The sequence below is a fragment of the Pseudorca crassidens genome, chromosome 4, assembly GCF_039906515.1.
Source record: "Pseudorca crassidens isolate mPseCra1 chromosome 4, mPseCra1.hap1, whole genome shotgun sequence".
NCBI lineage: Eukaryota > Metazoa > Chordata > Mammalia > Artiodactyla > Delphinidae > Pseudorca > Pseudorca crassidens.
The window spans coordinates 115007148-115031960 of record NC_090299.1 but is presented as its reverse complement, the minus strand read 5'-3'; the positions used below and the strand labels follow the sequence as shown (position 1 = coordinate 115031960).

Below are 24813 nucleotides of genomic sequence, written 5' to 3'. Positions count from 1 at the left end.
TAAACATTTTTAAGGACAACTAACGTTAGGATTTAAGTGCAAAGAAATAGAGATAATAATTCATTTGTCTTGTAACGTTTTTCAAAAATCCTGGGTCCTTGCATATATTTCAAATATGTGTCATTTTAGACAGAAAGGACACTTGCTTCCATCCCTGAAGAGCAGCCTATCATCCAATTACTTCAAAATTATTTCTGAAACTCCTAAGTTAGTATCTTATGAACCACATGAAAACATCTCGAGTTCGCATCTCGGGAGAAGACAATCAGGTTGGAGAAATAGGACTACAGGAAACAAAGTCTAATATAAGGCTCTACAAGAGTCTAACAAATTCTAAATTGCAAGGTTTGCAGTTTAAGAGCTACAGGTGTATATTGCCCTTGAAGTAGATGTTAACTTTTTTCCCTCTGCTTTTCTCCTAGCACCTTGTTTTTTGTCTAATCTGCATCTCCTGCCAGAATGAGTACCCTGAGGACAGGGCTCTATCTAACTCATCTTTTTCTTATGTGACTGGCACTGTGCCTGGTACACTCTGGTAGGTTCTCAACTGCTGGGGTTTGTCAGCCTAGTTATGAATTCTGGCCATGTCACTTAAACACAGGTTTTGCACTCTGAGCCTTAGTTCCTGCTCTGTTAAAAAGGGATAATAATAATAGTTGTTTTTCCAGTTCTGTGTCAAGGACATGCCAAGTTAGACGTTGGTAATGACTGTCAGTAGTTATATTGATTGCTTCTAAGTAAGAACTTCAGTAAATAACTATTTTTTTTTGGCTGCGTTGGGTCTTAATCTGCGGCACTCAGGATCTTCGTTGCAGCATGCGGGATCTTTCGTTGTGGCATGTGGGCTTCTCTCTAGTTGCAGCACGCTGGCCTAGTTTGCCCTGTGGCATGTGGAATCTTAGTTCCGGACCGGGGATCGAACCCGCGTCCCCTGCATTGGAAGGCGGATTCTTAACCACTGGACCACCAGGGAAGTCCCAGTAAATAACTTTTTAAAATCTCTTTTTATTTGTAAATCTGGCTTAAGGATGACCAAGTTAAAGCATAAATATATGTGCTACTTTTCATTGAGCTAAAACAATGCTTCTCAAAGTGCAGTTCCTACTGCAGCATCACCTGGAAATTTGTTGAAATGCACATTCCCAGGCTCCACCCTAGCCCTCCTGAATCAGAACCTTGGGGTGGGACCTAACAATCTGCTTTAGTAAGTCCTCCAGGTTATTCTGATGTGTGGGACGTTTGAGAGCTACTGAGCTAGAGAACTTCAACCTTAAACTTATTTTTGCCTCTTAAGTGTAGAATTATGCTTAATTTGTTTTATAGAAATGTTGGGAACTAAGTTAATGTAATTTTTTTTTTTTTTTTTTAGTGTGTGAAGATAGATGTTATTCCTAAATATTCATTATTTTGGTCATTTTATACTTTAAAAGTCTGAGTTGGATAAAATGTGGATATGGTCAAGTTGTGTTTTCACACAAACATCTGCAGTTTGATAACTAGTGGGTGATACTAGTCTGAAGTATTTTTTAATATTTAAGTATTAAACATTCAATTTATTTAAATATTTTTGAAATTTTTTTATTTAAGCATAGTTGATTTACAATATTAGTTTCAGGTGTACAACATAGTGATTCAGTATTTTTATAGATTATACTCCATTTAAAGTTATTACAGGGGACTTCCCTGGCAGTCCAGTAGTTAAGACTCCATGCTTCCACTGTAGGGGGCACAGGTTCGATCCCTGGTCAGGGAACTAAGATCCCACATGCAGCACAGCACAACCAAAAGATAAAAAAATAAGTAAATAAAGTTATTACAATATAATGGCTGTATTTTCTTGGCCTGTAAAATATTGAGATACTTTTAAAGTAAAAATACATAGTCATCTGCAAATATTTCAGGCTGCAAAGAATTACATCATATGATTGTGCAATAATTCAGTCTTTACCCCTTGATGGCTCTTTGTTATATATAAACAATGCTATGGTGAACATCTTGCACATATACCCTTGCTTTTATTTCTGTAGGTGTAGAGTTCTAGAAGCAATACTGCTAGATCAAAGGCAGTGTGCAGTTTTATTTTTGATGCTGCTAGATTGCTTTCCAAAAAATTGTAGCAGTTTATGCTTTCGTCAGCCACACACAGAAATGCCTGTTCACGTCCAGTCTAGTAAACTCTGGATTTTATGTGTGGGGGCTTTTTTTTTGGTAGCTGTTTAACATTTTTTATTTTGCCAACCTAATAGGTAACAATAGAGCATCTTTTCGTGTATTTATTAGCCATTTGCATTTCTCCCTGGTGTGAATGTCTTGTCATATCTTTTGCCCATTTTTCTAGGGATAAAAATGATGCATAGTTTGAAGACTTTTGATGATCCACATTGTCAGATTTTCCTACAGAGTAGTTATACTAGTTTTCACATTGTTTCGGATCTGATGTGATCCTTTTCATACATTCCACCTTGCTAAGTTGTAGAAATCCTGGATGTCCTAGTTAATGATCCTAGTCTTTTATGGTTTAAACAGTCTCATCAATCAGTTTAAGGTGGTATTCAGGCCATTCAAACTTCAGCTCCCTGTGAGAGCTGGTTGAATAGTCTTTCTTACTTTGTGTAAAACCTCATAAATTTTATTCCTCCTCGCCCTGTTTCTCTCTAAGATGGTATTTGGGTGAATGAGCAAGGGAAGCTCACACAGTATCCTTGCAGAACATAAGAGGAAGGCCTTAGAATTCACACAGATCCTTGAAGTGCCCGTTAGCCCCTCCATGTCCCAGGTGACATCTCTTGTCCAGCAGGTGCTGTCTGCCCTGTGGAATCTTAGACCTCAGCCTGCAGTGGGCAAATAGGTGGGCTAGTTGCCCACCTCACTGACCAGGCCTGAACTAGAATGCACACCATGCGTTGGGGATTTTGACAATTAACATTGATATATAGTTACATTTATCACTATGAGAAGATGCTACACAGGGTAAGATTTGATTCTATCTTCTTAGAAAACTTTTGAGATTGTAGAAGGGGAAAATAAGGCTTTTTTTTTTCAATTCCACAGAATGGCAACATGCTTGCTTAACATTGAATTCTGTGCAAGAAAGAAAAAATTTAATATATTCCTTGCCAACAAGTGGTGGAAAAACCCTCGTGGCTGAGATTTTAATGCTGCAAGAACTGCTTTGCCGGCGAAAAGATGTTTTAATGATCCTACCATATGTGGCAATTGTTCAAGAAAAGGTGTGATTTTTTTTTTAACAAGTGGTATTTGCTAATGTAATTTCGACATTCAGATATAAAAACTAGCATAAATGTAACAACTTTTTATTGACTGAGAAAAGGTATCTCTATTAATGATGGAGAATTATTATTTTTAGGATGTGCAAATACAGTGTGGAGTACTTAATCGAAAATCTCTTCTGTTTCAGAAGGGGTTTTATTTTTTTCTAAACCTGTGGATTAAACTCCATTTTACATGTTGTATTGATATTTAGCCTGCTTTTTCAAGCAGAAACTAACCAATTATTTTATCAAAATAAATGAGTTATTCTGATTTTTTTAACATCAGAGGAGACACTTAAAATTTATATTTATATTATCTAGTTTAAAAGTGGCATTTATTTGCAAAGATTAATACAGTAATTATGACATTTCTTATATATATGTAGGTATGTATTATCTGTGACCTTGTTCCCATTGTCAGTATTAAACATTATTTTAGATTTTTTAAATCCCTGTGAACACTTAACAATTAGGGTTCTTATCTGATATTTTTTGTTTATTTTAACTAATATTCTAGATTTCAGGTTTGTCAAGTTTTGGTGTAGAACTGGGTTTCTTTGTTGAAGAATATGCTGGAAGCAAAGGAAAATTTCCTCCAATTAAAAGAAGGGAAAAGAAATCACTATATATTGCCACTATTGAAAAAGGACATAGTCTGGTGAACTCTTTGATTGAAACCGAAAGGATTAACAGTCTGGGTCTGGTTGTTGTAGATGAGGTTGGTTACTCCATTTATTAATTTATCAACATTTTTATTATACTAACATTTATTATGTGGATCTGCTTAATACCTTTATGAAAATAAGTAATTTATTTTAATATATAGATAACACAGATAAAGACATTTCATGCATGGTAATCTTCTTTTTAAAACATTTTTTATTTCTTTAATGTTGTATCTGTTTTATTTATTTTTGGCTGCATTGGGTCTTCGTTGCTGCGCGCGGACTTTCTCTATTTGCGGCGAGTAGGGTCTACTCTTCATTGTGGTGCACGGGCTTCTCATTGCTGTGGTTTCGCTTGTTGTGGAGCACGGGCTCTAGGTGCATGGGTTTCAGTAGTTGTGGCATGTGGGCTCAGTAGTTGTGGCTCGTGGACTCAGTAGTTGTGGCTCACGGGCTCAGTAGTTGTGGCTCGTGGGCTCTAGAGCGCAGGCTCAGTAGTTGTGGTGCACAGGCATGGTTGCTCCGCGGCATGTGGGATCTTCCTGGACCAGGGCTCGAACCTGTGTCCCCTGCATTGGCAGGCGGATTCTTAACTACTGCGCCACGGGGGAAACCCCCATGCATGGTAGTCTTAAATTCAGTTTTGTGTCAAGTGTTTCTTGAAGAGTGAATATATGTATATATGTTCAGTTTTATAATAGTATTTATGAATTCCAGATGCCAGAATGTTGTACTCGGGACAACCTCATTAACTTAAAATACCAGTGAAATAATGTATATGTACTCTAGTTGCCATAACGAAAATGTTTGAGTTATAAAGCAAAGATGGCTTCTTCATTTCATCCAATGTATGCTTGTTTTATTTAGGTATTTTATGCAGATTTACTTTTCTCCCTTTTTTTTTTTAAATCTCGAAGTTGCACATGATTGGTGAAGGAAGCCGTGGGGCTATACTGGAAATGACTCTAGCAAAAATCCTCTACACTAGCAGTAAGTATTCTTTCAAATGTGGTCACTAATTGATTTATAATCAAGAGACCTATAAAAGACTTAATTCTGTCACTAGCTAGATTATGTAACCTAGAGTAAGGTACTTAAGCTTTCTGCCTTAGTTTTTTATGTCTAAAGTAAACTTATAAATTTTTGTTGGAAGAATGGATGAGTGAGTAGAATTGTGAAGATAAATGAAGTTAACATTTGAGGATGTCCCCTATCAGTATCCTCCACTTACTAGCTATGTGTGCTTAGGCATGTGACTCAACCTTTCTTTCTTCATCTGTAAAATGGGGATAATAATGGTACCAACCAGATGGGATTATTGTGAGGATTATATGAGTTAACACATGTAACGGACGCATTCAGCCATGCCTAGCACGTAGCACAATAAGGGTTTGCTGTTGTTGCCACCATCAGTATGATCATCATACCAAGAAAACATTGTATATAAATAGTCACTTTAAGGAGCTATTTTACAACATCAGATAGTCTTTAAATGTATATGAAATATTCTAAATATCTTCTCTATTATTTTTTGATATACTATTGCAATAGCTTATTAGTTGTTGTATATTGTTAATAGTTTATATACGGAAAATTATTAATCATAAAGATCAGATCTTAAGAATTATTTTTAAAATTTTGATAACAGTGGTATTTAGGCAGGTTGTAGCACTTTATAATCATTTATTAAAAAAAATTTATTTAGTACCCCCTGTGCATCAGGCCCTGCCTTTATCAAACCTATATTTTAGTGAAAGTGAACAGATAATAAGCAGATAAACAAGAAAACATACAGTGTGTCAGATGGTGACAAATTCTATGGAAAAATATAAAACAGAGGAAGAGGGGAAAATGATCATCTACTTGTCAAATCCAGTGTACACTGACTGTCCTTGTCTTAATTTCTCTTCAGCATTTGATTATTTATCATTCATTTTTCCTTTGGATGCTTAAACATCATTCTGTCTTGGTTTCCCTACTATCTGTCTGTAAGACTGATCATGTGTTAGCATTGAGAGATAGCATAGCATAATGGCTAAGGGCAGACTCTGGAGCTGGATTCAAATCCTGGCTCACTTTTAACTTTGTCTGTGACCTTGGGCAAGTTATAGTAACTGTGCCTCTTTTTCCTTATGCATCAAAAATGGATGATAGTAATAGAACCTTCCTCACTGAATTGCTGTGAAGATAGCACGAGTCAGTCTTTGTACAGCATCTAGCATAGTACCTGCACATAATGGACATGTGTTTGCTACTGCTGTATACTTATTTGTCCTTTTGTCACCAGTGCCTTACACTTAATAGATATTTGAATGAAAGGAATCTCTTTAGTTTCTCCTTTTGTTCTCCTTTGTGACACTGCTTTCTAAGCGTATTCATCATGTACATTGGTGTTACCATAGATTCATCTTAGACTCTTCTCTTGTTTCTTACTTCATACAATTTCTGCTAATTCTCATCCATACTCATGACTTCAAGGGCTCCTTGTGTTTGATGGCTCCCAATCTGTGTTACCAGCTTATACCTCTCTTCTGAGTAATATCATCTGCCAGATTAATACTCTGGTATTATACAGTTGACCGTTGAACAACACAGGTTTGAACTGCATGGGTCCACTTATATGTGGATTTTTTTCAATAGTAAGTACTACAGTACCACATGATCTGTGGTTGGTTGAATCCAGGGATGCAGAACTGAGGATATGGAGGACCGACTATAAGTTTTACACGGATTTTCGACTGCGAAGCAGGTTGGTACCCCTAACCCTCGTGTTGTTCAAGGGTCAACTGTGTTGGTATTTTTCTTACCTGTCCCCTCTTTCTCAAATCACTCAGGAAGAATAAGAACACTAAAAGGTTGCTAAAATTATTGTTATGATATACTAAGTAACACATTTTCATCAATACTTTGGGTTTTTTTTTTTTTAGAAACAACTCAAATTATCGGTATGAGTGCAACATTAAACAATGTTGAAGACCTACAAGAGTTCCTGCAAGCAGAATATTACACGAGTCAGTTTAGACCAGTATGTACCTAAGGTTTGGTTTGTTATGTATCATCTTCTATTTAGAAAGAAAAGTAGCAAATGTACTGTATAAAAATTCTAAGAGTAGTGAAGGAACATAATGCCACTCACCATGGCTAAATGGTAGCAAGTTTGTGTGTAGAGGTCAGGGATCTTGGCTTGGGTCAGTACTGTATGGGGAACACCTGGAACAGTGCGTGACCCATGGGCCTTCAATGAATATTTATTGAATGGAATTTTTCAGACCCATTCTGCTTTTCTACTTTATATTCTGTAAGGTAAATTTTTTCATTCAGTGAGAATTTAGTGACTCATGTTTCAAGTTATTGGCACATAAAAAAAATTATCTTAAAAGTTAAAATATTTTCAAATATTTATGCTTTGGTAGTTTTAATGCTTTTTTAAAATAAGTTAAGACTTCACATGGATTTAAATTTAAACTCCCCAATAATAGTATTCCTAAAAGAAAGAAAGTAAATAAATGTAGTTCATAGTTATTCGAAAGTAACTTATAATGTACATATACTCTGTTTGAAGTTTCTGTGTCTAAATAGGTTTTCAGAAAATAATTTTTTTAGAATCACCAAATTTTAATTTGAAATTTAGTGTTTTACATTTGCACCAAATATGAGAATTTTCAAGAGACATTTTCTGACCTTAATTGTCAAATTAGATGCTGTTCTTTTAAAAATTCAATGAGCTGTATTTACAAGCTTTTTTTGTCTACAAATAGTTAAATTAATAATTTGGTCAGTTTTAGATTAAAACTGATGACTAATGAAGCTATAAATCTTGAGGAATACCATAAATAACTCCTTAATAAAAGATAGAGTCTGAACACTTGACTCATTTATACTTCCTCTTGTGACACATACAAGTATCTGATTTTCTTTTAGGTATGTGGCTATTCAATTCATAAGTATTTCTTCAAGGATATTAATCCCTGTTTTGATTTAAAGGGAAAAATAAACTTAAATGGGAAAGAAGTAACTTTTAAGTTGAAGCATTCTACATACCTTAGAAAAGCTAAAATTTTTGTATATCTTTCCTTTTTACAACATATTTTACAAAATTTGATACTCTGGAAAAAGGAATTTACATGTGATATTAATTGCAAATGTCCTTTTAATTCGAGGTTGAATTAAAAGAATATCTGAAAATAAAGGACACAATATATGAGGTTGACAGCAAAGCTGAGAATGGCATGACTTTTTCACGTCTCCTTAACTATAAGGTAACCTTGATAATCCCTAAAGGTGAGGTTCCCAGACTTTGTGCCCGGCTTCCCTGGGGCACCACAAAAGAGTTGCATGGGTACCATGGGGTAGTTTAGTTGTTTCAGAGAAACAGCTGATGCTTGACAACTCTTGGACACCACACAAACTACTGGTTCAAGATAGGCAGTTTCCTATGTCAACATTAGATCACACTACATTACTTTCTACGATATTGTATCTTTGTGAAGTTGGGGGTTGTTTTTGCACTTACTGTAAGCAAATACCATGTGAAAATCAATGTGGGACAGGAAATGAGGATTTCTAAGATTTGAAAGACTGCAGGGCCCAGTTGTGTGCACATCCTGTTAGTGGGCTCTGATGGTTATTTAAGAATGAAATAAAAAAAATTTTATTCAGTTGATGTGTATTATTTATTTAGATGGCTACTAATTTGTGAGGAAATACATACTTATTAAGTTGTTTGGACCTAACTACCTAAGAATCAGAACTGTTAGTTATTTCTTTTGACCTTGGGGCTCCAGGAACCAAGAACGTTTGGAGACCTCTCCCATAAATGTTTATTCATTCAGCAACAACAGCAAAACAAGAAGAAATATTTGTGGGCTGTATAGCTCAGATACTGGTGTATGAAAATGTTAATGTATACTATGTTAATGTTCTGTGATTTATGTGAAGGACATTAAAAGGAAGAAAGGGATTTTACAACAGTTTTAGAATTCTATAAAGGTATATTATTCTAAATTTGTATCTTAATTAGTTTTCAGTAAAGTCGAAGGAAGTGAGGAGATTTTAAATAACTTTACATTTTTCTTCATGTTCTTTGAGTTCTTTGCATCTGCTTGATAAATATATTTTTTATTTCTGAAAATATGTCCTGTAGTATGATTGAATCTATGTTTTTGAAAACTGTTAGTAAAGCAGGAGGTTTAGCTTATTTATGCAGTTCTTTGACTATTATTAGGATCAATCTGTGTTTCTCTCTGTGGACTTCTTCTGCTTCAGTGGAGACGGGTGTGCAGTGGGGTTATTAATAACATTAACTATTTTCACTTCCTTTATTTAAAACTAAATATACCTAACGAAACCCTAATAACCCAAGAGAAAAGTGGGACTTAACATTTTGCTGTTTAATATAGGTTGTATCTTTTCTTTTAAATGATCATATTTTAAATGAGAAGTTCAAAATTATGGTTGGTTTACTTACCTTTCAAAGCTTACCTTTTTACTTACCTTTTACACTGGTAAAATGAAAGGCTTTCATGGTTGCTAACTACTTTGTTCCTAAATCTTGTTGTGCAGTATTCTGATACTCTGAAAAAGATGGATCCTGATCACTTGGTAGCATTGGTGACAGAAGTTATTCCCAATTATTCCTGCTTAGTTTTTTGTCCCACTAAGAAGAACTGTGAAAATGTAGCAGAAATGATATGCAAAATTTTAAGCAAGTATGTTACTCTTTTAAAAAATATTGTTTCATTTTTATTATGATTTACATGCTGTATGTTCTGTTTATTCAGCAAGCACTAATTACTTCTTGCAGAACATTATACTAAGTTGTTATAATAGATTCTAAAGGCCCTGACCTTGAAGAAAGTTGAACTGTGAAATTCACATATGTGAAATGGCCAGAGAAAAATTCTACCTGTAAGAGAACGCTGACTAATATAATGGCTTGGCTGCACAGTGAATCATCTTGGAGCCTTTTTAAAATTTCAGTGCCCAAGCTACATTCAAGACAAATCAGAATATATGGGAGTGGGACCCAGGCACCATTATTTTGTAAAGCTCCTAGGCAGAGTCCAGCATGCAGCCAAGGTCAGCTGCTGGCCTACATGATCAGAGGACTGATCACTAATCACTGTGTGGATGAATCATATCTTCAGCTTAACTTTCTTTTTAATTAAGTACTGTTGCCTTTGTTTTCTTAGTAAACTTCACACTTAGGTTGTGTGGACATTTGAATTGAATTTCCTAAGTAATTAAGAAATGTATTAGTTTGTAATTTTATACTATAAAATGTTAATGTTGGTTCTGTTATGTCATAGAGATAAGTATAAAATGAACTTAAGTATAAACAGTTTAGTTTTTTCTGTACCTTTTTGTCCCATGTGTACTTTTATCATATTTTTCAGACTTCTTTTTGGCCCCTGAGCCAGTGCTATCTCACTGTTCACAGACCAGTACTATGGATTCTAATCTAGTCATCCTCCGCCTCCCCTTCCAATCCTGCTGTCATCATGGATTGATCTAATATAGAGTTAAATTCATTGACTAGTACAGAGATGCAGATGTTCGGAATAAAGCTCAGGAGTTTCCGATTTCAGTAACAGAGTCTGCCTTTACAGTGGTGATGTAGACTATAAAAACCTAAGGAAATTAAATTATCATTGAGATATTCTCAGTAAATCAGTTGTTTTCTTAGAATAAGGTAGTGTAGCACTAAGTGATGGGGAAATTTAGAGACAAACTTTTGACTGGGAGATGTGAGGTTTATTATTAGTCAAGTTATATCCTTGACTTATTTTGCTTTTTGGTGATAACAGTTTATTTGGGTCATAAATGTTGATGTTTAATATTGAATTACTTAAAAATTTGGTTCTCCAGAACCCTTAGTTAATGAATTATTATGGACACTTGATACTTTCTTAAACTCTTTCTGAAGGAAAACTTCCTCTAAAATACATTTTCCATATTACTTGCTGCTTTCATAAGGTGAATGTTCTGAGTATAGCTTAGCCCCCTTTTTTGGTGGCTGTTGGCTAAAATGTCATGTTTAGAGCATACTTTTTCATATTATTCTATAGTTTACATGTAGATGAAGTAAAATCTGGGGCTAAATGGTTTCTGATCTCAGTATTGTCCTTAGAACGTAATTTCATGAGAGTCCTGGAATATCAGCCTATGTCTTAATGATTTGCCTCCTAATCAGACATTTCATTTGAAGCAGGTATAGTAAAATCACCTAGAATATGCTTGTATGTCTAAGTGCAAAGACTGAAGCAGATTTTTTCCCAAGTGATTGTCTCAATCTCAAGGAAAATTATCTTTTTTATAGCTATTACCACCTTTGACTTCTAAGTTAAGGATGTCTTTTAAACACTATTTGCTGACAACTGCCAGAGCTCTGGTCATATCACTTTCCCTAAAAATGTCCCTGAAAATGATACCACAGTGCTTCTTAGCCTAGAATTCATGCTAAGATAATGACTCAACTTACTTTTCCATCCTTATTTCTTCCTTTCTTTATCCACCCTGCACTTCATCCAGACTGAACTACTTGTCTTCTTTGTTTATTCTTGAACTTCCCATTTCCATGCCTACAATCCTGCTTTACCCTCTGCCAACACTGCACTTTCCTGCCCCCTCATTGCTGCCTCTCTAACACCTGGTCTTCAAGGCCCAGCTCACATCTCAACTTCTCCCACAAAACCCTTCTCCATATAATTATGTCTTATCTGGTCAGTTACAAATAATGTCTCCCTTCTCTAAAATTATAAGGTGATTATCCATAAGTCTTAATTCCTTGAGAAGGATTTGTCCCTTTCAGGACCTCAAACACTGGCCGGAAATTAGTAACATAAAGTCTGCTGCTCCCTACTCAGCGGCCACTTCTAGTTCTTGCACTGATGAATCTTGACCACTTTCTTCCCAATTCTTCACTGTCTCCTGGCCTCCCATTTCTCAACTTCGTGTGAAATGACTGTCCTTGTGCAGTTAGCACCAGCCAGAGCTCTCTATGCTTTCCATGAAGCATGCTAAAACAACATAGGGCTGTGTGTATTATATTTATATCTTGGACTATATTTGTTTGCTACTGGTATTCAGAAGTTGTTGCTTTGTAGTCAGTTAGTAGTTAGTTGTACTTAGTCTTTCTTTCCTTTTTTTCTTTTCTAGAAGGGAATTTAAAATAATAGGTGCTTCTAGGTAAGAAGACATTGTAGGATATTACTGAGGCTTCTAAAATGCTAGAGTTTAGACAGTTTTACATATAATTCATATGATTTAATAATATATGTTTTCATCTTCAGAGAAGAAAATTTATGACTTAAAACAAATCATCTTCACTAAAGATATATGTTCTTGTGAAAAAATAATTGTAACATCTAGAGCAGGGGTCTACACCTGGAGTTCATGTATTCATAGGAGGTACAGTATTGAACTTCAGGAAGTCCATGAATCCTTGAAATTATATGCAAAGTGTTGTGTTTATGTGAATATTTTTTTCCTTAGTTTTAAGCAGATTTTCACAGGGCTCTGTGATCCACAAAAAGGTTCAGAGAAACTGCCTAATAGCTAATGAAGTCAAATCAAAATTCTAAGAACATTCTATGTATTTATATCAATAAAAGTAATAAGTTCTTTTAAAAAAAGAATGTTTACATGCACCTACTGAAATTAAAATTTTAGGTACTTTGTCACTATAAGATCAAGGGTTCACGTCTAACGTCTTTTTCCCAGGGAATATCTGAAACACAAAGAGAAAGAAAAACATGAGGTGATTAAGAACTTGAAGAATATCAGCAATGGCAACCTGTGTCCTGTTTTAAAGCACACCATCCCATTTGGAGTTGCTTATCACCATGGTGGTTTAACGAGTGATGAAAGGAAGCTCTTGGAAGAGGCGTACTCCGCAGGAGTTCTCTGTCTTTTTACCTGCACATCCACCCTAGCAGCAGGTGTTAACCTACCAGCTCGAAGGTAAGATATAAGTCATTGTTGGCCGGTCTCAAAACTTTCCAGTTCCTAGCTTGCCAACAGTTTTTTTTGTTGTTTTATTCTTTCTCAGTAGTGGGTGAGAATTTATCAAATGTTTTTTTCAGCATTTGCTTAGTTGATTGTTCGGTTTATTTACTTTAATATTTTAATGAAAAATAACACTAGTAGATTTCTTGCTGTTAGAATTCCTTCTTTCTTTGTTACTCTCCCTATCTGGTTTTGATGTTATGGTTTATTATCCTGGTTGTGTAGAAACAGTTGGCAAGCTTTTGACCATGTTTTATGATCTGAAAGAGTTTATTTAACAGATTTCCTTGAAACTTTAGAGAACTCATCCAGAAAGACTTTTGAGTCTAGTATCTTTTTTTAAAGAGTAGATCCTTGATTATCTTTTTGGTTATTACCAGTATAATTGATTTCTACTCCTTGTTATTTGTGACATTTTTTCAAATAAATGGTCAGTTTTTATAAATCATCCATGAGATTTAAAAAAATATGTATTTTCTGTTGAGTATGTAGTTTCATATAGCTCAATGTATAACAGTTATTAGTCATCAGCTCCTCCCTTTTCTTTGTGATTCTTTGATTTGTCAGTTTCAGAGTCTCCCACTGTAATGATGGAGTTGTCAACTTCTCCTTTTTACATTTTTAAAAGTTCTTGCTTTGTATTTCAAAACTAGGTATATAAAGGTTTACTGCAAATATCTTATTGCTGAATTATACCTTTTATGAATAGAATACATCCTTGTTTTCCTCATTTAGTGATTTTATTTTGAATGCTGGGACTACATTTTTTGCCAAGTATATTTTTTTCTATTCTTTTATTTTCAAACTCTGTCACTGGTTAAGTTTTCTATTTTTTCAGACAATTGTTGAAATAAAAAAGGAAGTTATGTATCCTATTTCTCTTGTTTCAATGGTTACTCTTAAATTTTTTAACAGTTGTAAAACTGTTAAAAAACGCAACTGTGTTTTTCTGTCATTTTAGAATTAATCAATAACTATATCCTCTGCTTGAACATAACAAGAGTCTTAGCATTTGTGTGTTTTTCTACACTGCCTCATGTATTGTTGCATTTACCTGGAATTTTAGTTCTAGATTTTAAATTTTCTTTCATCTTATAATCAATAGTTCTTTAAACTTACCTGTAAATTATACTTTTTGTGTGTGTGTGTGTGCCTACCACTGCCTCTTGTGTCTCACATCTTCCTTCTATGATCCATTTTTTATTTTGCCATCCTTGGGTAATTATTTCTTAAATGCTGCATTGGGAGTAAAAATTTTTGAATCTTTGCGTAGCTGAAGATGTCTTTATTTTAGCCTCACACTTGAACACCTTGCTAGGAGCAGAATTCTAGGTTCAGTTTTTTTTCTTTGGGGCCCTTGTAGTATTCTTCCATGTCTTTTAGGCGCTAGTGTTGGTCATTTTTGTTTTTGCATAGGCGTGCTGTTTTTCCCTTTCCAGAAGCTTTTAGACTTTTCTCTTTAACCTTAACATTTTGTCATAGTGTATAATAATAATTACAGTTATTACATGCCCTCACTCATGTCATAACAGCTTTACATGCGTTGACTTAATAGATCCTTACAACAGCTCTGTGAGAAAGGTCGTATTTTATTATCCACATTTTATAGAAGGGAAAACTGAGGCACTGAATAATGAAGTAACTTACCCAACTTCACGGCCAACAAATGAGTTTCAAAGCCAAGGTTTGAAACTGAAGAAACTGAGAAATCTAATTCTGCAATCCTAACTCTCCCAGTTTAGCTACTTCTTATTCATAGGGCTTAGCCCTTTGGTACATGCTTTCAGTCTAAAGTTTTATGCCTTTATTCATCTTAGAGTAATTTTTTTCAGTTATTTTATTATTTCTTTTCTTCTGTTTTCTCTGTTGTCTGCTTTTGTAACTTCAGTTAGACAGTTGAAACCTCTTAAATTGAGCTTGCATCTCTTAATTGTTCTTACACATTTTTCAATCTATATGAGCTATGTGATTTCTTCACCTTTACTTTCTTTTTTTTTTTTTTTTTTTGCGGTATGCGGGCCCCTCACCGCTGCGGCCCCTCCCGCTGCAGAGCACAGGCTCTGGACGCACAGGCCCAGTGGCCATGGCCCACGGGCCCAGCCGCTCCGCGGCATGTGGGATCCTCCCGGACCGGGACACAAACCCGCGTCCCCTGCATCGGCAGGTGGACTCCCAACCACTGCGTCACCAGGGAAGCCCACCTTTACTTTCTATATAACAAAATAAGTTTTTAATTGTATTCCGTTAACTGTGTTTCATTCATTATTCAGTTGTTCTATTAAATTGTTTAAATTAATTAATTCTTTTTAATTTCTAAGAACTCTCTTTTATTGTCCTTTCTTTATAAGAGTCTGCTCTCATAGTGTGAATACAGTACCCTTTAGAATTTTCTGTGGATACTAATTAGAATTTTTTAAAGTTCTTTTCTGTTCTGCATATTATCTGCTTCTGTCAGACATTTTTTCTGTATGCTCTCATTGTTTTTCTTTTATGTCATTGGTTTTCTTCATGTATTTGGTAATCTTGGCTGTCCATTGAGATTTATAAATAAAGAGGTAGGCTGATTGTTTTAGGTAAATGACAGGTTTTCTCTCACCTTTGAATAGGAAAGCTGGCTACAAACTTCTGTATATGTGAACAGGATTGAAATCACCATATTTGTAGGTCAAAATCAGATGAAATCTACAATTTTATGTTGACAGTATTGTAAGCTCATAAATGAATATGCATATGTTGGTGGTCCATGGTCAGATTTTTCATTTATGGAGTATCAAATCAAAACTATTTTGAGATTATTGCTCTAGTGGATTGACCATATGTTTTACAGCTAAGCAGACTTAAGTTCAAGTTATGGTTCTGGTAATTACTAATTTTGTGAGTTTTGCTAAATGACTTAACGTATATATATGCTTTAGTTAACTCCTTTATAAATAGGTAAGAAAGAATGTTATCACCAAGAGTTTTGTAAGATTATAAATAATGTACATAAAGAGCCTAGGACATCATAGATTCTTGGTAAACAGTAGTTGCCTATTATTTTGAGTTAATATGTTACTAAATTTAATATCACATAAATATAATGAAAACTTTAAAAAATAGAAGCTATTGCTATAGATGGAATACCACTTTTAATTAATTTTATCAATTCCATAGAGTTATTTTAAGAGCCCCCTATGTTGCTAAAGAATTTTTAAAGAAGAATCAATATAAACAGATGATTGGCAGGGCTGGCCGTGCTGGAATAGATTCTACTGGGGAGAGTATTCTTATATTGCAAGAAAAAGACAAGCAACAGGTAATAATCTGGTGGATGGTTGGTCATTTTGTTGTCTTTTCTTGGACTTTGGTCTAGCCTTTTTATGAGATTGTCTTTTAAAAATTAATTATTAATATTCCTTTAACTAATGTTTCCTTCTCTCCCATGATTAAGAATTAGAAAGAGTAGTTCAAATACTTTTCTATTTCAGGCAAACAATGAAAAGTATTTTCCTTATTTATCTTCTTCCATTTTCATGAGAACACCTGCTAAATTCTTATTTTTTTGTCTTTATGTTTTTTATCTCCCCCAGCCTTCACACAATCTATGCAAAATATAAAATTTATATGGAACACCATTTATTTTTTATAGTAATGCAAAACATAAATTTATTTTTTATAATAATGCTTTAACTCTTGTAGGTATTGGAGTTAATAAGCAGACCATTGGAAAACTGTTATAGCCAACTTGTTCAAGAATTCACCAAGGGAATCCATACTTTGTTTCTCTCTTTGATTGGTTTGAAGGTATTTTTTAATATTTTTATATCTTATTGCTGTTACCTGAGATAATGGAAGTTAAAAAGTTTTGAAAACTACAAGGTATGAAAAAAATGTTAACTTCTAATCTAATGTGGAAAAGAACAGTCTGTGACATGATAAATCTGAGTCTGGATTTATATGTGCATTTTTAGTCCTTTGAATTATAAAGAATGTGAAAAATCAACAAATCATAACTGGGCATCCATTACAAGTAAGAAACTTTGGTGTATACTATGGGGGATAGAAGGAGCTCTAAAGACATGGGTCCTGATGTGGGATAATCCTGCATCTCTGCCACTGTTAAGAATAAGGTTCATTGTAGTCCTGTGACCATAAACATTTGTCAGATCAGTATAGCCTTTATCAGGCAGAAAATTAAAATAAAAAAAATAGTTGGGTGGGGCATAATGGGAAAACACTCTTTTTTTCCTAAGATTAGAAATTGGCGCTCTTTTTTAGGATATCTCTTGAGCTAAACCTTTTTTTAGGGTTATCCTTAAGTAAATTTTAACTTTGTGCCCAAATCACTCAGCCCGAAAGTGGCAAAGCCAGGGTTTGAATTCAGCTTTCTTTAATGATAAAACCAATGTTCTTAACCTATCATGTAGTCTCTCTTCATCAACCTGAATGGTTTAAGGGAAAATCCAAAATTTAATTGATAAATAAAAGATATGAGACAGGTTTTGATTACCTTGCGGATGAATGGTGTAACGTTGCAGTATCCCCTGGCCATTTACAAGAGTGAAAGGCTACAAGAAAGAAAAGGAATTAATGCTGGGTATTGAAGGAGATAGAGGTTTTAGATAAGCAGAGGGAAGGAATGAGCCATTCCAGGTACTTAAAATAGAATGAAAGATGAGAAACTTTAAGATGATGTGGGGTAACAGTCAATAGATATTATAGCTGTAGAGTAGGGCTGAAGATACCAAAGAGTAGAAGGTTGGGTGGAAAAAGTTGGGGCAGAGTGTGTGCTGTAGATTGGGGAAGACAGGAGAGAGTGCTTAAATATAGACTCAAGAGTTGTGACACAGTCACTTATCAGTGGAGTAATAGTCAAAGTGTTCTGTGGTTGTTTCGAGCAGGGGCTCTGATATCACACATATCTGTGTCTGGGTCACAGCTCTGTCTCTTGTTATCCTGTGTAAATTACTAACGCTCTCTTAAACCTCACTCAGTTGTCTTATCTGTAAAATGGGAATAATAGTATGCAGAAGTATTGCAAGGCTAGTTTGGAAGCAACTGTAGTAATCCATGTATAATGTAATAAAGACCTGCAATTGGAGGGTTGCCAAGGAATTAATAAAAAAGGGAAAGAGATCATGAAGATCATTGAGTCTTATTACATTTATATATTGAATAAGGTAACAGAGAATTCGTGATTGGTTTAAGGTCATTCAGTGTGTTCTGTTTAGATGAGATTATAATTCAGGTTCCTGCCTTGCTGGCCTGTACTCTTTCCAGTATGCCATTGTGAATGTGGAACATTCACTAAGTGCACTTGAAAACTCACCAAAATAGGCCATATTCTGGGCCATAAAATAAGTATCAGTAAAGTTAAAGGATTGAAATCATATAAAGAATGGTATCTAATGACAACAAAATTATAGTATACATCAATAATAGAAAGGTAGGGATTTCTCTGGTGGTCCAGTGGTTAAGAATCCACCTTCCAGTGCAAGGGACACAGGTTCGATCCCTGGTCGGGAAACTAAGATCCCACATGCCTCGGGGCAGCTAAGCCCTCACGCTGCAATTGAGACCCAATGCAGCCAAATAAATAAATAAGTATTTAAAAATGAATAAATAATAGAAAGGTATCAGGAAAATACCCAAATATTTGGAAATTAAACAGCATACTTTTATGGTCAAAGTAGAAATCACAAGGGAAATTAGAAAATATCTTGAATGGAATGAAGATGAAAACATATATCAGAATTAGTGGCAGGCAGCTAAAGAAGTGCTTAAGGGGACATTTATAGCTTTAAATGCTTATTAAAATTCAAGGAAGATCCAAAGTCAGTGATCTAAGTTTCACCTTAGGAAACTAAAACAAAACAAAACAAAAAGCCCCAAAGTAAGTAGAAGGAAGGAAATGATAACAGATAAAAGCAGAAATCAATGACAAAAAATAGACAAGAGAAAATATTAATGAAACCATAAGCTAGTTCTTTGAAAAGATCAGTAAGATTATTGATTGAATTGATCAGAAGGAAAAGAGAGTCGCATAAATTACCAATATCAGGAATGAAAGGAAGGTCATCACTGGATATCCCAGAGATAGTAAAGGTAGTAAGGAATTACCCTTGAATAGCTGTATCCTTGAATACTGAAAAATGAATTCAACAACTTGGATGAAATGGGGGAAATTCTTTTTTTTTTTAATTTACTTATTTTATTTATTTAATTTTGGCTGTGTTGGGTCTTCGTTGCTGTGCGTGGGCTTTCTCTAGTTGCGGCGAGCAGAGGCTACTCTTCATTGAGGTGCTCAGGCTTCTAATTGCTGTGGCTTCTCTTGTGGAGCACGGGCTCTAGGCATGCGTGCTTCAGTATTTGTGGCATGTGGGTTCAGTAGTTGTGGCTGGCGGGCTCTAGAGCACAGGCTCAGTAGTTGTGGTGCACGGGCTTAGTTGCTCTACAGCATGTGGGATCTTCCCAGAACCAGGGCTTGAACCCACGTCCCCTGCATTGGCAGGCAGATTCTTAACCACTGCAACACCAGGGAAGTCCAATGGGGAAAATTCTTGAAAGACACAATTCCCGAAATTGACTGAAGAAATAAAAAATCTGAATAGTCCTATATTTATTAAAGAAATTGAATTTATAATTTAGAACTTTCCCACAAAGAAAACTCTAGGCCCAACTGACTTCACTGGTGAGTTCTAACAAACATTTAAAGGAGAAATAATATCAGTCATACACACATTCTTTCAGAAAGTAGAGGAAGATGGAACACTGCTCATCTTATCTTATGAGACCAGCATTATGCTGATACCAAACCCAGACGAAGATATTACAAGAAGAGAAAACTACAAGCCAATGTCTCTGGTAAACATACATATAAAAACCCATATCAGGGCTTACCTAGTGGCGCAGTGGTTGAGAGTCCGCCTGCCGATGCAGGGGGCGCAGGTTCGTGCCTCGGTCCGGGAGGATCCCACATGCCGCGGAGTGGCTGGGCCCGTGGGCCGTGGCCGCTGGGCCCGCGCATCCGGAGCCTGTGCTCCACGGCAGGAGAGGCCACAGCAGTGAGAGGCCCACGTGCTGCAAAAAAAAAAAAAAAAAAAACCATATCAAAGTACTAGTAATACAACAATACATTATTAGAACAATATACCATGATCAATCAGAATTTATTCCAATAATGCAAAGTTGGTTTAACATTCAAAGTTCATCAGTATATTGATAATTATCCATTTGACAGAACTCAACATTCATGATAAAAGCTCAACATACTAGGAGTAGAAAAGAACTTCTTCAATCTGATAAAGGTTGTTTATTTAAAAAAAAAAAGAAACTACAGGTAACATCACACTTAATGGTGAAAAACTAAATGTTTTTTCCCCTAAGATCAGGAAAAGAAATCTGCTCTCACTCTACTAATCAACATATATCAGAACTTGTACCCAATACAATAAGACAAGAAGAAAAAATAAAGCAAACAGTTTAGAAAGGAAGAGTAAAACTGTCTTTTATTTGCTGATGGCATTGAATTCAAGAAAAATCCAAAGGAATGTCCAAAAAACCAGAGTGTAATTAGTGGTGTCACAGGATACAAGGTCAATGTACAAAACTCAATTATATTTTTATATACTTACTGCAAATAATTGGAAAAACAATTCCATTTACAGTAAATTCAAAAAAAACATGAAATACTTAGGGGTAAATTTAACTAATATGTGTCAGACCTATACACTGAAAACTATGAAACACTGCTTAGAGAAATTAAAGAAGGCCTACATAAATGGAGAGAGATAGCATGTTCATGAATTGGGACACTCACTTTTGTTCAGATGTTACTTCTTCCCAAATTGGCCTATAAATTCAGTGCAATCCCAATCAAAATCTCAACAGGTTTTTTTGTAGAAATTTCACACTGATACTAGAATTTATTTGGTAATGCAAAGGAATAGAATAGCCAAAAATAGTTTTGTAAAAGAACTTGACTTCAAGACTTACTGTAAAGCTTCAATAATTAAAAACAGTGTGATATTGGTGCAAAGATTGACATATAGACCAATAGATCAGTAAGTCCAGAATTAGGCCCATATATGATCAATTCATTTTCAACAAAGGTGCCAAGGTATTTAAATGGAGAAAGGATTTTTTTTTCAATAAATGGTGCTGAAACAAGTAGATACCAATATGGAACAACCACAGACAAATTAACCCCAACTCTTACCTCCCACTGTCCAAAAAAATTAACTCAAAATGGATCATAGACCTAGACCTAAAAGCTAAAATAAAACTTCTAGAAGAAAATCTAGGAAAAAATTTTTGTTACCTTGGGGTAGGCAAAGAGTTCTTACGTGGGAAACAAAAACCGTAAACCATGAAAGAAAAAAATCAATTTAATAGGCTTCATCATTATTTTAAAATTCTCTTCAAAAGACCCTGCTTAACAAATGAAAAGGCGGAGGAAAATGTTTATACATCTGACAAATATGAGTATGTCATGAGTGAGGACTCCACAAAAGGCAGTGGAATTAGGAGGGAGTTGGGACTTCAGTGCACTCCCTGTGCACTGAGACCAGTGCTCTCAGGTACAGGACTCCTGGGGGAACTGACTTGGCCACAAAAGTCTGGTTTTATGGGCCTGGCAATGCAACCGTTGTTTTCTGTTTTAACAATTGAAGTACAGCAGCAAGAAGTCCAGGCAGAGTCAGCTCAGGAGATTAGCCTATAGGCAGCTGTTGTTTCAAGCCTGCCCATAGGAGACTACGGGGCCCCGTCCTGAGGAGGACAGGCCATCAGGGTTCCTCCTACTCCTTGGGGTAAGGCTTCACAACAGGGCTCTAGTTGTGGAAAGAGGCCGGAATTACAGACCGGGTGGAGAAGTGGGAAAATCTTTAGAGTTAGAACTGAAGCAGAAGTCAAGTCCTCTGGACAGGAACAACCAGGTGGGATAGGGGTGAGAGGCAAGAAGGGCAGTGTGAGGTCAGGAGGCAGAAGGTAGAGGTGGGCATCCCTGGAGAGACTAGGTCCAGGGTTTGGTGGAAGAGATGGAAACTCCAGGAATTAATAAGAGATCATAACAGTTGTTGGGCCATGGGATACAGGGAGCCTCCAATTATTGTTTCTCACAACTATGTTTCAGATGCTCTGCTAGACACTTTATATGTTTTATCTCTGATCTTTGCATACCTTTGAATAAAGTAATATAACTGTGCTTTCACAAAAAAAGAATCCAAGGCAAAAAGGTAGGTTACGTAGGCTGCTTGCACACGCTGGTGCATACTACTGCGGTCTTGCCTGGATCACTGTAATGGTCTCCCAGTTGGTCTCCTTGCATTCACTCTGTCTGCCCTGCCTTCCCACATCCCCTCCAAGTAATTCTTCAATAGACTGATCTTCACAAAATATAAAATCCGAATGTATCACCCCCTTCTGCTTAAAATTTGTCACTGGTTGTTTCCTGTTGCTGTTAGGATTGAGCCCAAATTCCTTATCATGGTCTACTGTGGTAGATTTGGCCTCTGCCTGTCTTTTCATCCTCATCTCTCACCAGCCTTCGTATACTCTGTACTCCAGACATACTGGCCTTCTATTACATTTCTCAAACATTCTATACTTGCTCCTACTGCAGTGTTCTGTAAGCCTGGGACTCGCCCTTCTTACCTCCCCGTCTCCAGTTTCACCCTCACCCACTCCCACTTAACGGTCAGACTTTCACTTCACCACCACTTCCTCAGGGAAGCCTTTCTTTGCCACTGAGTCCAGTCAGTCTATTGTATGCTTTGTAGAAACACATTCTTTCCTTTAATAGCACCTATCAGTTTGTAGTCGTATTCTTGTTAGTGCCATTATTTGGCTAATAACTTTACCCCAGTGGAATGTAAGCCCTGTGACAGCAGGAGCCACATGTATTGTCATTTATCACTGAATCCCAGTGACTAGCACAGTGCCTGGCATGTGGTTGGCACTTGGTAAACACTTGAATTAATGAATGGGTTGACTTTGGAGTTGGTCATGGCTGAACTTGCAGGTTGGGGCAACAGTGAAGAACCCAGCTTTGAGAAGCCAGAAGCGGAGTCTCTACCAGTGGGTTTAAACCACTATGTCTATAAGTTTTCAGAGGGCTAGAAAGGTAACCTGTTGGTCGCCAGAAGGATCAAGTAAAGGATTTTGTTTGTTTGTTTACTCCCACGGTTAACTGTAATCGGCCAACCAAAAAACAATATAGAAACTAAGTATGCTGATAATCTACAAACTGAGTATCTTAAAAGTACAATTTGGCCTGAATGAATACTATATTAAGAATGATTTTTATTAAAAGGAGAAACAATAGGAAATGTCTGTGCTCCATTTTATTTTCTGTTATCGCTTATAATGGTTTAATATGAAATTACTAGTTAAGTTTTCCAGTTGAAATATCGTCAGAGTTGTGAGAGAGAAAAATATGCTTATTGATTGACTATATTTTAGTATAACTTGTTGATTTCATTGAAATTGGCTAATATAAATTATTCTAATTCAGAGACAGCTCTACATCTGAATACCAAGTGGTGAGTTAAGTATTACTTACGATTGCCATTATAAGTTTTAAATAGTGAGTAAGTGGGGAGAAAAAAAGGCAGCAAAAGAACAGGAAAAGGAGATGGGAATGAGAGAGACAAAAAGCAGTAAAAAAAACTGCTGTCTATTTTTAAGTAATATGTCAGGGAAAGTATTGCCTGATCCTGTTTTAGTGGAGGCTTTCAGTTGTGTTTTCCATGTTTGTTTGCTTTTTTAATACAATTTTTAAAGCTAAAGAATGTTTTCACATGTGGCTGGAAAGGGGTGGAGGAAGGATTTCTGAAGGAGGCTAAGTGGGAATTAGTGATAATTGAGGAGTAAACAGAGAGCACAGCTTTGGAGGTATTGTGAAAAATTATTCAAAAACCTAAGGGGTTTTTGAATGAGAAATGTGTAGATGTTTTCATTAAAAGTATGAATATGGGGCTTCCCTGGTGGCGCAGTGGTTGAGAGTCCACCTGCCGATGCAGGGGACACGGGTTTGTGCCCCGGTCCGGGAAGATCCCACATGCCGCGGAGCGGCTGGGCCCGTGAGCCATGGCCGCTGCGCCTGCGCGTCCGGAGCCTGTGCTCCGCAACGGGAGAGGCCACAGCAGTGAGAGGCCCGCGTACCGCAAATTAAAAAAAAAAAAAAAAAAAGTAGGAATATGATAACTATCTTTTCCCTTAAATTGTTTTCTTCTTTTGATTTTAAAATGTTGTTATAAAATTACCTTTATGCAACTATGTAGATTTTATAATAGTTTTTTATTTAAATAGCTTTGCGGTTTGGAAATGAGTCATCATCTTGATTAATTATTCATTCAAAATGTTACCTTGAATTAGGGAAGATGCTCTAATGATGTCCTGAATTGTTTCAGATTGCAACAAATCTCGGTGACATATATCACTTTATGAGTGGTACATTTTTTGGTGTTCAGCAGAAGATTTTGTTGAAAGAAAGAAGTCTCTGGAAAATAACTGTCGAATCACTTAGATACTTGACAGAAAAAGGACTCCTACAAAACGATACTATTTTGACAGAAAAAGGACTTCTACAAAAAGACACTATTCATGGGTCGGAAGAAGAGTTCCAATATAGTTTTCACATTACAAAGTTGGGACGAGCTTCTTTTAAGGGTAAGAGTTTACCTAAATCTCATTACTAATCTGAGAAAATGCATTGGAAAAAATAGAAATTATTATGTAATGTTAAGTTGGATTTGTAATTTCATATTAATAATATTAATCTTATCTTACAAACTGTTGGACTACTTCAACTTTAAAAAGTTGAAAAGTGTTTTGAAACAAGTAATTTAGAGTACTGTAGAGGTATATGGAGAAAAGGGTGGTCATCCCTC

At 35.8% G+C, this 24813-nt stretch overlaps 1 protein-coding gene across 6 annotated transcripts in view; it reads left to right on the top strand.

The window, feature by feature from the left end:
- The window catches only part of HELQ (helicase, POLQ like), a 40558-nt gene that overhangs the window by 2682 nt on the left and 13063 nt on the right, over positions 1 to 24813 (top strand). For 3 of the 6 annotated variants that reach the window (XM_067736449.1, XM_067736451.1, XM_067736453.1), the window contains exons 3-12: positions 3052 to 3230; positions 3790 to 3990; positions 4855 to 4927; positions 6865 to 6962; positions 8098 to 8196; positions 9500 to 9645; positions 12659 to 12898; positions 16097 to 16238; positions 16622 to 16726; positions 24334 to 24592. In XM_067736449.1, coding sequence (XP_067592550.1) covers positions 3052 to 3230; positions 3790 to 3990; positions 4855 to 4927; positions 6865 to 6962; positions 8098 to 8196; positions 9500 to 9645; positions 12659 to 12898; positions 16097 to 16238; positions 16622 to 16726; positions 24334 to 24592 — 1542 coding nt within the window. Of the gene's footprint in view, positions 1 to 422; positions 3028 to 3051; positions 3231 to 3789; positions 3991 to 4854; positions 4928 to 6864; positions 6963 to 8097; positions 8197 to 9499; positions 9646 to 12658; positions 12899 to 16096; positions 16239 to 16621; positions 16727 to 24333; positions 24593 to 24813 lie in introns of those variants that run through there. The other 3 variants (XM_067736450.1, XM_067736454.1, XM_067736455.1) reach the window with 3 other exon arrangements.